The 17,755-nt window shown below is 41.3% G+C and overlaps 1 protein-coding gene across 1 annotated transcript in view; it reads left to right on the top strand.

Moving 5' to 3' along the window:
• AGPAT5 (1-acylglycerol-3-phosphate O-acyltransferase 5) overlaps window positions 1-17,755 on the top strand; it is a 48,779-nt gene that overhangs the window by 7,640 nt on the left and 23,384 nt on the right. Inside the window, exons 2-3 of the mRNA XM_055567570.1 lie at window positions 9,147-9,216; window positions 15,721-15,836. Coding sequence (XP_055423545.1) covers window positions 9,147-9,216; window positions 15,721-15,836 — 186 coding nt within the window. The remainder of the gene's footprint in view (window positions 1-9,146; window positions 9,217-15,720; window positions 15,837-17,755) is intronic.

Below are 17,755 nucleotides of genomic sequence, written 5' to 3'. Positions count from 1 at the left end.
CTGTTCAGGGAAATGTTTCAAACTGGGCAGAAAAAGACCATCATTTCGTGTGTATTACAGTAGAAATCTTGTATGTGATCTGAAATAATATATCTCATTGACATAGAAATATATTTAAAAATTCACTTTAAATAATTATAAACAATCACAGTGTGAATTACATATGCAAACTTATTTATGCTGAAATTATAGCTGCATTTCTACATAATCAGACCTTTTTTTTTTTTAAGGAAGATAAACTAGATATCTATTTCTCTTATCCATTCATTATTTAACACAGTTTTGAGTGAACAGTTTCACCATATTGGATAATAATAATAACATGAGCTTCCTCTGTGGCTCAGATGGTAAAGAATCTGCTTGCAATGCAGGAGACCCAGGTTTGATCCCTGGGTCTGGAAAATCCCCTGGAGAAGGGAATGGCAACCCACTCCAGTATTCTTGCCATGGACAGAGGAGCCTGGAGAGCTACAGTGCATGGGGTCTCAGATTCAGACAGGACTGAGCGACTAACACTACTACTAATAGCAACAGTTAACGTTTTGGGGGGATTATTACTAGGAATCATGTGAGGTAGTTTGCTGCTGCTGCTGCTAAGTCGCTTCAGTCATGTCCGACTCTGTGTGACCCCATAAACGGCAGCCCACCAGGCTCCCCCATCCCTGGGATTCTCCAGGCAAGAACACTGGAGTGGGTTGCCATTTCCTTCTCCAGTGCATGAAAGTGAAAAGTGAAAGTGAAGTTGCTCAGTTGTGTCCGACCCTCCGCGACCCCATGGACTGCAGCCCACCAGGCTCCTCCGTCCATGGGATTTTTCAGGCAAGAGTACTGGAGTGGGGTGCCATCACCTTCTCTGGTGAAGTAGTTTACATGGTCTCAATTATTTCACCACAACCTGTGGGGAGTATTACATTCATTTTACAGGTTACCAAAAAAAAAAAGGACATGGAGAGGTTAGGTACTTGTGCTGAAGTTCATAAAGTTGGTAATGTGATGAACTAGGATTCATATCTACGTCTTCATTTGAATTGAACATTTCTGCCTGTGTGTTAATGATGATTGTATTGGAGCATAGAGGAGGCAAAATGTTCTGTAGCTGGGCCCGCAAATTAAATCAATAGAAGTCAGAACAGAAGAAAAGGCATACAAATTCCATTGATGTCAGTATTTAAAAAAATTTTTAGTATCTTAAACGTTAAATAAGAGTGTTTTTATTGGAACATCACAGAAAAGAAGTGAAAACCAAAAGAGGTGGTTAGACTCAGCCCAGGGGTGTGTATGTGTTAGGCACCGAGTCCAACTATTTGTGACCCCATGGACTGTAGCCTGCAGCCTTCTCTGTCCATGGAATTCTTCAGTCCAGGGGTGTATATATCATTTTATTAATAACAAAGGACAATAAACTGGAGACACAGCTAGATAGAGGGGAGGTGTGTTGGGTTCTTGGGGCTGGTAAATGGTGGAATGGTCCCTGGGAAATGGATAAGAGTGTTTAGTAAGTTTGCTGACTCATTGATGAGTGGAGTTTAATGTCACCTTTACAAAGGGACATCACCCACTCAATGGACGTGAGTCTGAGTGAACTCCGGGAGTTGGTGATGGACAGGGAGGCCTGGCGTGCTGCAATTCATGGGGTCGCAAAGAGTCGGACACGACTGAGTGACTGAACTGAACTTACAAAGGGAAGTTTAGGGGGAGGACAGCTGTGTGTGCTGTTTCTCAGTTGCCTTCAGCTCAAAATAATCCTCATGTCAAAGTGGCATATTTTGGGGTGGATATTCTGAGCCCTTTCTACAGCATCATGTATATTGAAGGACAGTGAAGGAAGTTTTTTACAAAATTCATATTTCAGTTTGCATGCTGAAAGAAAATAGATATTACTGTGATCAGTTCAGTCGCTCAGTTGTGTCCAGCTCTTTGCAACCCCATGCACTGCAGCACACCAGGCCTCCCTGTCCATCGCCAACTCCCGAAGCTTGCTCAAACTCATGTCCACTGAGTCGGTGATGCCATCCAACCATCTCATCCTCTGTTGCCCTCTTCTCCTCTTGCCTTCAATCCTTCCCAGCATCAGGGTCTTTTCCAGTGAGTCAGTTCTTCCCATCAGGTAGCCAAGGTATTGGAGCTTCAGCTTCAGCATCAGTCCTTCCAATGAACACCCAGGACTGATCTCCTTTAGGATGGACTGGTTGGATCTCCTTGCAGTCCAAGGAACTCTCAAGAGTCTTCTCCAACACCACAGTTCAAAAGCATCAATTCTTCGGCACTCAGCTTTCTTTATAGTCCAACTCTCACATCCATACATGACTACTGGAAAAACCATAGCTTTGACTAGATGGACCTTTGTTGGTAAAGTAGTGTCTCTGCTTTTTAATATTGAGATAAATGAAGACTTTTGGTTTTTGATGAGAAAATATGCTGTGTTTTATGTCCCCAAGGCATTGTTGGGTGGATATTCCACTGTGTGAGATATGTGATTACTTTCAATTCCGTTCTGCCATCCCTTTTCAGGATACAAAAGAGGGAGTCTTCAAGTAGTTTACAGATTATGAGAACAAACCAAAAGAAAGGTTAAGGTGAGATCCCGGTGAGCACAGTGTCACACCCAAGCTGAGGGCTGCTGAAAGCTTTCTTTGTGCAGCCTAAACGAGCTTGTTTGACTGGGGCAGGGCTGTAACCAGTGTGTTTCAGTCACGATGAAGGTAATCAAAGAGCATTTTTATTGTCTGTTAAGTTAATAAAATTAAAAGAGAACATTGTTATTTTTCTCCAGAGGGATTTTACATGAGTTTTTAAAAAATGGATGAACCCCAAATTGAACAATTGCGATGAACCTAAAATTACTCAGAAACTTAGGAAGAACCAAAAAAGCCACGTTTTTCACATGCCTTGTGTGAAGGAACAAATTACCTGCCAGTGAAGTGATTGTAATTTGAAATACACATACTAGAAGACTCACAGAATGATGCCTTAAAGAAGTCACTGGTGCATTTAAAGTATTTGTTTATACCCCAACTCTTTACTGTTGAAAGTGAGGCGTAGCTTTATCCGCTTGTGAGAAATACAGGTGCAGCATATTGATTCAGTGAACATCTGTTGAAAAGCATCTGGGTGCTGGGCTCTGGGCAGAGGGATGAGGCTCTGAACAGGGATGAGGTCCCTGCCCCTGAGGAGCTTGTGGGCCTCAAGGGGAATGTGATGTGAGATAGAAATAGGGGTACACAAGGAGACAGGGTTTAACTGTGATGCAAAAGGGGGAGTGATGAATCTCGGGGTCCAGCTTATTAGAAGGCAGGAGGGCTTCCATGAGGAGATGAATAAATGGTGTGAAAAAGCTGATCTAAGATGACTGCAATGAGAGAGCTCAGGTGGCTTTTAGGTAAGGCGATGGCACCCCACTCGAGTACTCTTGCCTGGAAAATCCCATGGATGGAGGAGCCTGGTGGGCTGCAGTCCATGGGGTCACTAGGAGTCGGACACGACTGAGCAACTTCACTTTCACTTTTCACTTTCATGCATTGGAGAAGGAAATGGCAACCCACTCCAGTGTTCTTGCCTGGAGAATCCCAGGGAAGGGGGAGCCTAGTAGGCTGCCGTCTATGGGGTCGCACAGAGTCGGACACGACTGAAGCAACTTAGCAGCAGAGTCATTTAACAATGTATATGTATGGGTATTTTGTAAGTTAATTATGAATTTTTTAAATTTGGGAAATGCTTTTTGTTGTTTTAGTCGCTAAGTTGTGTCTGACTCTCTGTGACCCCCATGGGCTGCAGCATACCAGGCTTCCCTGTCCTTCACTATCTCCCAGAGTTTGCTCAGATTCATGTTCATTGAGTTGGTGATGCTGTCTATCCATCTCATCCTCTGCTGCCCACTTCTCTTCTTGCCTTCAATCTTTCCCAGCATCAGGGTGTTTTCAAATGTCAGCTCCCATCACTTCAGGTGGCCAAAGAATTGGAGCTTCAGCATCAGTCTTTGTAATGAATATTCAATGTTGATTTCCTTTAGGATTGACTGGTTTGATCTCCTTGCAATCAAAGGGACTCTTCAAGAGCCTTTGGTACACATACATATATGTGGTACATAAAGTTTACAATCATGTATTCCTTTCTTTGGCTAATCAATATTTACTTTAAGTACTTAGTAATTGGCATCTATTGCAGTAAGGTTTGCAGTTCATCATTTCACTTATTTTGCTTTTAGACCTTTTAAATTTTCAAATATTAAGGGCAGTTCTTTGTAACTTTCATTTCTGTCAAATTCCAAACAAGTTATAGTGAAAAATTAAAAAAAAAAACAAAAAAACTTAAAGGCAATGAATCTAAATACTAACTTTGAGATCCTAACTTATGTCAGAGGCTTACCATCTTCTTTTGCATCTCAATTGGAAATAGCTTTTATTTCAGTGAGATGCATATTGAAGAAGAATCTTTAAAAGTATGAACTATGCATTTATTTTCCTTTTAGTGGCTATGAATTAAGATTTTGTTCATTTCACATTTTGCCCATCTGTTTTGCCCACCAGAATTCGTTACTTATCTTACTTTTTCTAGATACCACTGAAGATCTGTTTTTCAACACTGGGCCTGTTGAACTTTAACAAACTACATTTTGAAAATGTCAGTTGTTTGGAAGCTATTTAAGGATGGGGGGAATTAGTGAGCCTCAGGGAAAGCAGAGGTGGCTTTCCTGCAAAGCTTTTTGGTTAATCAGATCAGATGAGTCGCTCAGTCGTGTCCAACTTTTAGCGACCCCGTGAATCGCAGCACTCCAGGCCTCGCTGTCCATCACCAACTCCCGGAGTTCACCCAGCCTCACGTCCATCGAGTCAGTGATGCCATCCAGCCATCTCATCCTCCCCTTCTCCTCTTGCCCCCAATCCCTCCCACCATCAGAGTCTTTTCCAATGAGTCAACTCTTCGCATGAGGTGGCCAAAGGACTGGAGTTTCAGCTTTAGCATCATTCCTTCCAAAGAAATCCCAGGGCTGATCTTCAGAATGGACTGGTTGGATCTCCTTGCAGTCCAAGGGACTCTCAAGAGTCTTCTCCAACACCACACTTCAAAAGCATCAATTCTTCGGCGCTCAGCCTTCTTCACAGTCCAACTCTCACATCCATACATGACCACAGGAAAAACCATAGCCTTGACTAGACGAACCTTTGTTGGCAAAGTAATGTCTCTGCTTTTGAATATGCTATCTAGATTGGCCATAACTTTTCTTCCAAGGAGTAAGCGTCTTTTAATTTCATGGCTGCAGTCACCATCTGCAGTGATTTTGGAGCCCAGAAAAATAGTCTGACGCTGTTTCCCCATCTATTTCCCATGACGTGATGGGACCGGATGCCATGATCTTCGTTTTCTGAATGTTGAGCTTTAAGCCAACTTTTTCACTCTCCACTTTCACTTTCATCAAGAGGCTTTTGAGTTCCTCTTCACTTTCTGCCATAAGGCTGGTATCATCTGCAGATCTGAGATTATTGATATTTCTCCCGGCAATCTTGATTCCAGCTTGTGTTTCTTCCAGTCCAGTGTTTCTCATGATGTACTCTGCATAGAAGTTAAATAAGCAGGGTGACAATATACAGCCTTGACGTACTCCTTTTCCTATTTGGAAGCAGTCTGTTGTTCCATGTCCAGTTCTAACTGTTGCTTCCTGACCTACATACAAATTTCTCAAGAGGCAGGTCAGGTGGTCTGGTATTCCCATCTCTTTGAGAATTTTCCACAGTTTATTGTGATCCACACAGTCAAAGGCTTTGGCATAGTCAATAAAGCAGAAATAGATGTTTTTCTGGAACTCTCATGCTTTTTCCATGATCCAGCGGATGTTGGCAATTTGATCTCTGGTTCCTCTGCCTTTTCCAAAACCAGCTTGAACATCAGGAAGTTCACAGTTCACATATTGCTGAAGCCTGGCTTGGAGAATTTTGAGCATTACTTTACTAGCATGTGAGATGAGTGCAATTGTGTGGTAGTTTGAGCATTCTTTGGCATTGCCTTTCTTTGGGATTGGAATGAAAACTGACCTTTTCCAGTCCTGTGGCCACTGCTGAGTTTTCCAAATGTGCTGGCATATTGAGTGCAGCACTTTCACAGCATCATCTTTCAGGATTTGGAATAGCTCAACTGGAATGCCATCACCTCCACTAGCTTTGTTCGTAGTAATGCTTTCTAAGGCCCACTTGACTTCACATTCCAGGATGTCTGGCTCTAGGTCAGTGATCACACCATCGTGATTATCTGGGTTGTGAAGATCTTTTTTGTACAGTTCTTCTGTGTATTCTTGCCATCTCTTCTGCTTCTGTTAGGTCCATACCATTTCTGTCCTTTATCGAGCCTATTTTTGCATGAAATCTTCCTTTGGTATCTCTGATTTTCTTGAAGAGATCTCTAGTCTTTCCCATTCTGTTGTTTTCCTCTATTTGTTTCCTCTATTTCTCTATTTCTTTCCTCTATTTCTTTTGGTTAATGGTTGTGTCTATAAACAAAAGTAGGAAACTGATGTTTTAAGGCCAGTGTGGTATATAGTATGTGGACTAAGCCCAAGTACTGAAGGTGTGGGATCTTCTTAAGTGGTCCTGTTGACCCATCACGGGTCCCTGAGCAAGGCAGCGTGGTTGGTCTGTGCTCGGCCTGCTGCCGTGCGAGGCTGTGGTCCTGGACCAGATGATGGCCAGACGCCACTCTGCTGCCGCTGCGCGTAGTGGCCGTTTTCCCTGCTGGAGATTGTCATGAGATTAGATGACTGTGCTTATGTTTGTGGTTTTCTTTTCACCCTCACCATGCTTGTTTTGTTTTAAAATGGAATATATTTAGTTTTATAGGAAATAAAGTTTGCAGTGCTATGTTTTCTATATGATTGATAACTATCATCCTGTGAATACCCAGTATTTAAATTTTTAAGGTTATTTTTGACACATAAAACTTTTACCTATTCATGTTATTATGATGTTTTGGTATAGGTATGCATTGTGAAATGACTACCACAATCAAACTAAAAAAAAAGAAATCCTTTTAATAACTTGTTTGTCAGCTGCCTTCAAAGGCTATAGTCTCTTAATGAAGTGAAAGGGAAGGAGAGTCCCCCTGGGTGGCTCAAGTACTGCCTTCAGCCTGAGGACAGGCAGGTCTCCAAAGAGTGGTTTTCATATTGAATCAATTAGACCGCAGCCTGTCGTTGTCAGTATCCCATCCAAGGAAGTCAAGCCAGAGTTCTCTGTTGCAGTGCTTTGAAACCAGTGAGTCCTGCCTAGAGGTCCCAGAGCAACTCTGCCTCATTGCTGAGAGGGTGAATCGCTCACAGACTAGGACTCCACTTTTTAACCTTGCATGGATCAAGTCATTGATCTTGGTTTTTTGTTTCGGTGTTGATAAACTTTATTAATAAAAAATTATTGAGCAAGCAGCTTGGTGCTCTGGGATGACCTAGAGGGCTCGGATGGTGGGGGTGGGGGCAGTGAGGCTCAATTTATATTAAAAGATTACCGAGCAAATATTTAAACACATATTACCTACATAGACTGAAGGCAGGAGGAGAAGGGGACAACAGAGGATGAGATGGCTGGATGGCATCACTGACTTAATGGACATGAGTTCGAGTAAACTCTGGGAGTTGGTGATGGACAGGGAGGCCTGGCGTGCTGTGATTCATGGGGTCGCAAAGAGTCGGACACGACTGAGTGACTGAACTGACTGACTGACCCACATAGCACTGTATAGTTTTCTGAGGAAGATAATGGAAATCTCATTCTGAGTCTCTGGCCTCCAGAACTTCATCATCTAGTTACATTTATCTACAGAGATAGAGTCCTTTGTTTGTTTTGTTGTTAAGATATTAATGAGTAGTGTTGTATTCAAAAGACAATCTCTGTGACTATCTAAAAAGATAGTTGTTCAGACATGTTGTTGTAAGTCGTGTCTGACTCTTTGTGGACTGCAAAGAGAGCCCACTACTCTCCCGTGGACTGCAGCACACCAGGCTCCCCTGTCCTCTGAGTTCTCCCGGAGTTTGCCCAAATTCATTTGTCCATTGGGTGACTGATGCTATCTAACCATCTCATCTTCTGCTACCCCCTTCTGCTTTTGACCTCAGTCTTCCCCAGCATCAGGAAAAAGATAGATCTGTAGCTAATTCATAATCTTGAATAATCCATGATGACAAGATAATGGAAACAGAAATGCCCTGAATAAAAAAATTACACTGTTAGGAGTCATTTCCTTTGAAGCCTTTAAAGATATACTGCCAGTTTCTTTAAATGATTGATTATGAAGTATTTCAGACATGCAAAACTACAGAAAGACTCCTGTAAGGAGCACCTGTGTACCCACCCCCAGTTAAAGACGTGAAACGTGAGTGCTGGACTTGCAGCCTACTGTGTACCCCCTCCCCTCCTGCAGCCCCCCTTCCTAGGGACCACTTGAACTCCATCTGGGGAGCTCTGTATGGAGTCATAATATTATGAGTCCCAATCAGGATCCAGGTTTCCCCATTACTTCCTGGGTAAAGTTTTCGTCTTTAGCTTGGCTTTCAGCAGACACTGCGTTCTGGCTCAGCTGTCCCTCCGGTCCTCCTGCGCCAGCTCCCTGACTGTGTGCGGCCCTGGTTTGACCCAGACCCTGCCAGGCACACCTGTGCTGGCCCCAGACGCTGCCACTCCATCTCTTCGTTCCCCTTCTGACCGTCCCTTACATCTCCCATACTGTTATCGCATCTAACAAATGCTACTGCAGCTCTGCGGTTGACAGTTCTTTAAAATAGACTGTATTTTCATAATATTTGCATTATGTTTCATCACAGTTGCTGTGTGCACACCTGTGTCTCCCCCGTAGGCTCTTTGAAGGACGATATACCTTATGAACAGGGTTTCAGATATTGTGAGAAATCAGTAAAAATTCTGGAGGATGACTGATCATTGTTTCTCTTAATGACCATTAACCCGCCCTGTGCTCAACTTCTTTCTAGTCATATGCTGTTGTTGATGGTCTCTAAGGCTCATAAGAGAAGTCTAATAGTTGTTAATCATGGATGGCATATTCATGACATCATGTTTTTGTCAATGTTTTGACATTGTCATATTTTGTATGTTACAGTACTACATGTTTTAAAATATCAAAATAATGTTTCTCTTTATTTTATCTTTTAGATATTACTATATGGAGATTTGCCAAAAAATAAAGAAAATATAATATATTTAGCAAATCATCAAAGCACAGGTTTGTATTTCATTTGCATGAAACTTGGGTCTCTCCACACACAGTAGAGAAGTAATTCAAAGTAATATTCTGATTTTAAAAAATTAAATGGATTTTTTGTTGTTGTTAAAACTTGGATTTTCAATGCAGATATTATATGTGACCTTGTATTTTTGTAATTTTACTGTTTTGGAAAAATAGGACTGTGAAAGCTATGAATTTTCCTTGTCCCTCTGCTGGGTGTATATAAGGTATTTTCTTTCCTTTTTTCTCTTTCTTTGACTATCTCTTTAAAGACTCATGTAGTCTCCCTTTTTAAGTTTTGTTTTTGGAAGTGAAATTTGTGGATCATAATGTATGAACATTTTAGATTTTTTATTGTCAGGCTACAGAAAGGTTGTACCAATTTGTATTTATTCCTAAACACAGTATTATTTTCTGATGTCTGCAGTTCCTTTTGCTTCTTCAGATGTTTTGGTTTAATTATAGCTTCCTTTTCTATCAGAAGAATCACAGAAGACTCTGGTCTCCAATATAGCAGTGTGTACTTTAAATTAGGTCAAGGTGCTTTAAAAAAAAAAAATTAAAAAGCTTTTTATATTGAAATAATTGTAGATTTATAAGGATTTGCAAAAATAGTACATAGACTCCCATGACTCTGTCACCAAGTTTCTCCCAAAGGTGGCATCTTATATAACTATGCTACAGTATCCAAACCAAGAAATTCAGGTACTTTTTAGTTCTCCAAATACTTCAGTCAGAAAGACATCCAACTTCATTATTTTTTAAAAGCTGTAACTGCTCTTGATGCACACTTCCTAAATTCCATTTTTATTACTTTTAAAAATGTAGTAAGCGGAAGTTCCAGACTAAAAACAGACCAATGAATGATTAACACCTGACTGGGAAATCACTGATGCCCGTGGCTGTCCTTTCTCTTCACCCTGTCAGCTGTGTTTCTTTACAGTTCCTTTTATCACTACCTGTACCTTTGGAAAGGTTATGAAAGAGATGCCTCTTTCTCAACTTAGCTTATTAATAGTTACACTCAGTTTTCTAGGTCAAAAGTTGATGTTACAAAGTGAATAGGAATTTGATGTATTTGTATTTCCTTAATTTTATTACCCTAACTGCTAAGACTATTTGACTTAATTACATTTGACTTTAGGAAAGCAACCAGCCCTGTGGTCAGAGTCTGTTTCTAACTCTGGTCTATAAAGCAGCCTTCACGCTTTCTCCAGTCGTATCGAGCTTTTTATTAGTGACACAGTCTTGCTATTCCGGTCCTGCTACTGATGGCCAATCTTTACCAAGGTTCCAACATCCAGATAAAAAGGATTTCTGGTTCTAGGACAGGGAGTGGCTCATTTAGCCCATTTTTCTTTATATTGAACCCCTGGTTAATTTCACTTAGAGCTAGCTTTCTATTTAAAAGGCCTCTCTTAAAATTCCTTAGGTTCCCTGCCAACTTGCCTTTTTCCAGGCTTCAATGGAAAGAGTGTTGTAGGGACAGAGCCGTGGGCCCAGCTCAAACCTGTAGAGTGAGGACTCTGAACATTTCCCGAGGCCGCTGCTGTCCTCGGTGTGCTCCCCATGCGCTGGCCTTTATGTCCCTCACTCCCGAGTGCGGACTTTGGGGACTGGAAGGGTATTTCGAGAAGTGTGAGGGCGGCAGTCAGCGCCAGCTGACGGGGAAAGCTGCGCGCCTCATGGCGAGAACCTGGGCCGTCCATGCCCTCTCCTGACCTGGATGCAGGCCCCGCTCCAGTCATCCGTTAGGAGTTGGGAGGGTTGCTTTTTGAGTCCTTTAAAAAATCCAGGGAATCTCCCGACAGTCCCATGGTTGCGACGCTGTGCTTTTCACAGCTAGAGCTGGGGTTCAAGCCTTGGTTGGAGAGCTAAGATCCTATAAACCGGTGGTATGACCATAAATAAAAAACCTGTAGCTTAAGAACATAACTAGACAGAGATTTTAAATTACTTTAGAATTGCAGGCTTCAGTTAGAATATGGGCACGTAAAATTCTGCCTATGATCTGAGGTTCTGCAGGCCCCTTGTTTATCTGGGGATGTGGGCCCTGGGCCTGCTATGTCTGGGTGCCCTTTATGAAACCCTTTTGAGACCCTGAAAACCACCATCGAGTAAACTGAAAATGTCAGAAGCAGAAAGAACATTTCAAAGACTGCTGTTGAGCTCAGACTTCACAGCTCATGCTCTCCAAGGCCTGCTGGAGTGCAGGAGGCTTTTCTTGGCCGGGCTGGGCGCTGAGCTGGCGTCTCAATCTGTCCCTCTGCTCCCTTGGTTTCACTTGCGGTGAGCCCTTGCCATCTCTGTATTCTCTGTCTCTGTTGACTGACTTTTCTCCAGAGTCAGCAGGACTGCAGTGGCCACTGTTCCTTTCCCTCCGCCTTCCTTAACTCTCTGCTTTGAACACTCTGGACCTTTTTAATCTTATGAAACATTCCCTTTCCTTGATCTGGGTGACATTTTCCTTAACTAACAGCGTGAATGGTGAGTAGACTTTGATTGAAAGGCCTGGGCTGTGGAGTCAGAGCCCAGTTCATATGCTGTTCTACAGCATGCTGTGTGTCTGGGGCCAATGACTTAGCCTTTCTGAGCCTTTTTGGTCAGGTGTGAGTCATGTCTACTGGTCAGGGCTTTTAGGCAGTTGCCATAACTTGGCTCTAATCTCGCAGAGAGCCTGGCTCAAGGGCAGCCAAGAGTAGGCATGATGGTGTTGATGACGGCTAATCCCTAGGTCACGTTGCATCCATGATAGGCGAGTACTTCACGTGCAGGGCCCCTTTCAGCCAACACTGTGCCCTCAAGAATTGGAAACTCTTGTTCCATAGTAGCACAGTTGAGAAGCACCTCGCCTCTCTTGCTGCCTCTCCTCTGCCCTTCCCTCCTCTCTTCCAAGTTAATAATATAAACTGAGGCACTGCTTGAGCTGGATCACCATGGAAGAATTCTTACACAGCTGCATTTCTTGATCTCTTAATTAAGTTATTCATGCCAGAACACAAAATGTGAATAGTTATTAAGGTAATATCCCAGCCATCAGTAACTCAGCTGTAGTCTGCTGTCTTCTATCTGAAACCTAGTTGAGAATTTTTAAGAATTTAAAAAAAGATAATTGAGTTGAAAAAATTGGAGGCACCAAGCTTGTGTAAACACATGACTACTTAAATGAAAGTCACACAGTCGTGTCTGACTCTTTGCGACTGCATGGTATGTATAGTCCATGGAATTCTCCAGTCCAGAATACTGGAGTGGGTAGCCTTTCCCTTCTCCAGGGGATCTTCCTGACCCAGGGTCTCCTGCATTGCAGACGATTCTTTACCAACTGAGCTATCAGGGAAGCCCTTTGACTACTTATGTTAGTTCTTAAAATTTTTCACTAAATATTTCAAAAGTGTAAGGGCATAGCCCAGGAAAGTTCATTACAAACATAACATTTTGTAAACTTGAAACTTTCTCCTTCGAGTTATTGGAAGGTGTGTCTAGGCCATAGTATAGCCATGTGTGTTTAATATAAAAATGCATTTTCAAATTCCTCCAAATTTAAAAAAATGGAAAAGATACCAAATCTTGTTTTTAGCCTGTACCAAAATTTGTTCCACAGTATTCTGTAGCCTGGAAACAATACACTGAGTTCTCCATTTATTCTGAGTCTCTACTTTTACATTAGGTCTAGTTTTAACAAACTTGATTATTTAGTTTCTACGACATGGTTAGGAAGAAATGTGTTTATCAGTGCCTGTTTAATTGATTTGAATTAGAGGGGAGGGGGGTAAGGAGACGACTTCTAAGGGAAGGTACACACTTTGGAGAAAAGTGATAATTGATGTTCAGTAGAGTAGGTGTTGCTGTCTGACAGACACAGACGCTGGGGATCGTTCGTTTACTGTAGGGGACGTCTTTGCTTCTCTCTAAAGGGAGCTGTGACAGAAATTAGAGATGTTTTAGTTGTACCTCTGAAAGCATCAAGAAAGAGTTAAATGATGAATGACTTAAAAAAGGAAGATTTATACTAATTGAGAAAACATTTTTCCAGAAGAATAATTTTTAACGTTTGAATCGGCTAAATCTTCTGTGGCATATTCTGTCCAGCGTGGTGCAGTGCGTAAAGGAGTCCACACAGCTAAGAGCTCATCCTCCTGCACTCCTCGGGAAAACTCCTTTTTGGTTGAAACTTGATCATAAGGATCCCTCTTGGCTTCCCCCTTTTTATACTTCGCATCTCCTCCTATTGGTTGTATCCTGTGCAAAATAGGGCTTTCCTGCCACCCATCAAGAAAGGGAATGCAAATGGGCATACACTCAAGGCCGGTTGACAGTTGCAAGTTACATAACAACAGGCTCTGTTGTGCATGTCTTTACATAATTCAGTCTGTTACAATCAGATGTATTTTCTGCTGCTAAATCGCTTCAGTCGTCAGACTCTGTGCGACCCCATAGATGACAGCCCACTAGGCTCCCCCGTCCCTGGGATTCTCCAGGCAAAAACACTGGATGTATTTATGTATAAAATACTTGTGAGCCCTTAATGCCCCTAGCTTTCTAAGGTTACCTGAGGAAGCCCCTGTGGTTAGTTTGTATCCCTGTGTGCCCAGGGCGCATGTGCAGGAGTTGGAACGGTCTCTCTGTGAGCTCTCTTGGTTGTGTCTGGGGTGGGCTTTAGCGATCAGCTTGCATCTTTTTTGGCTAGGCCACCCCTCATGGCCCATGTGTACCTTCCTGCCGGACAAAAACATGTTCCTCCAAGAATCCGTTCCTTTTGTTCTCATTCACCTGAGCCTGAATACACCTGTAATCCTGTGACTGAATCCTTTCATAGATTCTTTTTTTTTTTTTTGAGTTTTTGTCTTGGTCATTTATTAGAATGTACATAGATATCTAGATTGAATGGACTTAAACATGAATATGGTATCATGACTTAAACATGAATATCGTTATTTTGAGGTAGAGGAAATATCACTGACCTAGGAGTTAGCCTATCTGTTATCTGACCCAGCTCTGGCACATGACAATGAGTATTTCAGTTTTGCTAAAGTATAAGGTGGATTGGGAGGTAAGACAAGAGGTAAATGAAGTAAGAAGCAAAAGAATAGGAAGCATCTGGCCTAGTGAGGGCCACACATTCAGTGTACAGAAAATACCTACTCAGTGAATAAAGTTAAGAAAAAATGTTTTATTTTATAAACAGCAAACATTTATTTTTCACAGTCCTATAAGCAGGTTTATCTAAGATCAAGGCACCAGCAGATTTGGTGTCTCCTGAAGTCCACTTCCTGGATCTTAAATGCCAACTTTTCACTATGTCCTCACTTGGCAGAAGGGGCAGAGGATCTCTCTGGACCCTCTTACTGCTGCTGCTGCTGCTGCTGCTAAGTCGCTTCAGTCGTGTCCGACTCTGTGCAACCCCATAGACGGCAGCCCACCAGGCTCCCCTGTCCCTGGGATTCTCCAGGCAAGAACACTGGAGTGGGTTGCCATTTCCTTCTCCAACCTTTCATAGATTCTTATCGATGCTTTTTCAAGTATGCCTATCTTCCAACTCATCTGTAGGTACTAGAACAGTCTCCCTCACATTTCATTTTTATCATTTTTACTCTTATGAAGAAATAGAGTAGTTTGCAGCCATTTATTTTCAAATCAGATTTCTCTGGTCTTCAAGACTCTACTGTTTGCTGTCTTAACTTCATTTCATTTTCTCGTAATCTCTTTAAACCATCTCCTCTGTTTGGCATCTTCTGTACCCTTTGCTGGTCCCTGTTTCTTTGCTTTGGGAAGGAAGGGCTAGTTCCTCTGTTCAGAATTTGTTCTGCTGGAAAGATCAATTAACAGCGTATCTCTTCCTACAAGTTTTTTTGGGTTTGGTGTTATCAGCTCACTGGTGGTTTTCTTTTTTTTTAACTGGTGCTTTCTTTTTTTTTTTTTTGACCTTTTAGTAATAACATATCTACATAACAAGAGTTTTTAGCAGCTTGGCTACATGTCCTTTGATATGTAAAGAATATGATTTCTTTACATAGTTGTTCCCAACATAGTTGTAAACTTTGAGACATCTTTGTTTTGAATTCTGTTATAGCCTGTGATTGTGTCCTGAAAGTCATTGGTAAAGATAAAATGTCCTTGCCTTTTGTTGAGCATATTAGTATGTATTGGAATATTTTCTTGAACGTGACAGTTTGATTTAGCCAATCTCTGCCTATCATTTCATGTTTTCTAGACTTTTAAGAATTAGAGAAGCTTATCGTATTCTTTGTTCCCGCATCATTTGTATTACTTTGATGGTTTATGGCTTTTGCATTATATCCCTGGAATAAGAAGCTTTTAAGAAATGTAAAAACAAACCTGAAAAAATCCACAGAATTTGTATTTTTCAAATGTCTGGGATTGATTTAAAGAAATTAAAAAATTCTAGTAATATTTTCAAAGCACATCTTCGCAACAGTCTTGTGAAGAGGCTCTGTTTCTGTGGCGGGGATCACTTAGGACTGACAGGTTCTGTCTTTGCAGTTGACTGGATCATCGCCGACATTCTGGCCATCAGGCAGAGTGCCCTCGGACATGTGCGCTATGTGCTGAAAGATGGGCTCAAGTGGCTCCCGCTGTATGGCTGTTATTTTTCTCAGGTAACTTTTTTCCATGCTTCTTTCTTTCTATATGTATGAATGTTTAAGTTTTTTGGGTTTATTTTTAATGGGTTTACCAGTTCATTATAAATTAATGTGGTTTTATTTGGCATTTTTAATGGTGTGATGGTGTGTATATATATATGTCTGATTACCCAAATTGTTAAATAAAAAATGCAAATGTACAAAAATCATATAAAAATTTTTTAAGATAAAAAATGTGATGGACCCTTAATAAATTAAAAAGGAATTATCTGTAGGATGTAAAAAAATAGCGAGCTATATATGTAAAGTACCTAGCATGAATGTCAGGTACATAATAAATATTCAGTATATGTTATTTTATAAAAGCCCTTTAAAATCACATCATACTCATCAGGTCATGAAACTATACAACAGGTTCTTTAATATTCAGAAGGGGATTACTAGCATTTTTCCATGCCTTTTCTGAATAAATTATGGTTATGCAATTTTCTGGGGGCTTCTCCAGTGGCTCAGCAGTGGAGAATTCGCCTGCAGTGCAGGAGACACAGGAGACACGAGTTCGATCCCTGGGTCGGGAAGATCCCCTGGAGGAGGCTCTGGAAACCCACTCCAGTTTTTCTTGCCTGGAGAGTCCCATGGACAGAGGAGCCTGGCGGGCTACAGTCCATGGGTGGCAAAGAATCAGACATGACTGAGTGACTAATACAGATACACTTGGAATTCTCTAAATATTAAGAATGAAATTTGTATGGAAGACATGCTTGATAATAAGACTTATAATAATACTCGATTAAAGAAGAGAGGCTAAAGTTATGCTAAGGCCTGAAAAGATACATATCTGGAGGTAACCCCTTGGACAGTCCATGCTGCCCACAAGTCCCGTGATCAGAGTTCCTGTGGTGTTGGAGGTTAGTCTTGACTGTCCATTTCCTCTTTCTTTTTCTTATTTCCTTCTAAAGGAAAATAAAATCCAAATATATTTTGATGAAAAGTATTTGAAACTATTTTGTTCATGTATAAATGGGAATAAATTAAAAAGTAGTGCACTTTGTGTTACCACTCAGTTGTGTCCGACTCTGCAACCCCATGGACTGTAGCCTACCAGGCTCCTCTGTCCGTGGGATTCTCCAGGCAAGAATACTGGAGTAGGTTGCATAACTTTATGCCAGGAAGTAAGATTTTCTTTTAAGTGGACTTGTTTTTTACAGTCTGTATGAAGCGGAAATAATGCTGTTCAAAAATAGTTACTTACAAGCAAAATGTGAGGAAACAGTCGACTAAGTTTTTTATTTATTTTATATGTGGTGGTATTGTATTTTAAATGTTTTGTTGTTGTTCAGTCTCTCAGTCATGTCTGACTCTTTGCAGCCCCATGGACTGCAGTACACCAGGCTTCCCTGTCCCTCACAATCTCCTAGAGTTTGCCAAGTTCATGTCCATTGAATCAGTGATGCCATCCAACCATTTCATCCTCTGTCACCCTCTTTAGTTTTAATATATAGATATTCAGAAAATTAAACGTTTCTAAACCACCAGCTTGTGAACATTGACAGGTGTAGTTTACCTTGGAAATTCAGAACAGAATCCTCTCTGCTCCCTTGTCCCAACAAACGCAGATGTTTTGGGAACCTTACTGTTGTGTTTAAAAAAAAAAAAAATCAAAAAGGCACTAGAGAGCTTTTGCTCATTTAAGCCCTGTGAGTGTAACTAGAATATGTGTGGCAGCTGTGACTGACCTGAGCTCTCTACACTTTCTTCCACTCTGCTTTCAATTCTGGCCATCTTTATTATAATACGTATCCATTTTCTTATATTACACTTGTATACATATTTTGCTTCATCACTAATCAGGGAGTTCCTAAGGGAAAGATAGCTGGTCTTCACTTCTATAGCTTCCATATACCTGGGAAAGAACTCAGATTTTTTTTTTTTTT

This window comes from Bubalus kerabau, chromosome 2 (genome assembly GCF_029407905.1).
Source record: "Bubalus kerabau isolate K-KA32 ecotype Philippines breed swamp buffalo chromosome 2, PCC_UOA_SB_1v2, whole genome shotgun sequence".
NCBI classification, from domain to species: Eukaryota; Metazoa; Chordata; class Mammalia; order Artiodactyla; family Bovidae; genus Bubalus; species Bubalus kerabau.
The sequence above is the reverse complement of the archived record's forward strand: the minus strand, read 5'-3'. Positions and strand labels throughout refer to the sequence as shown.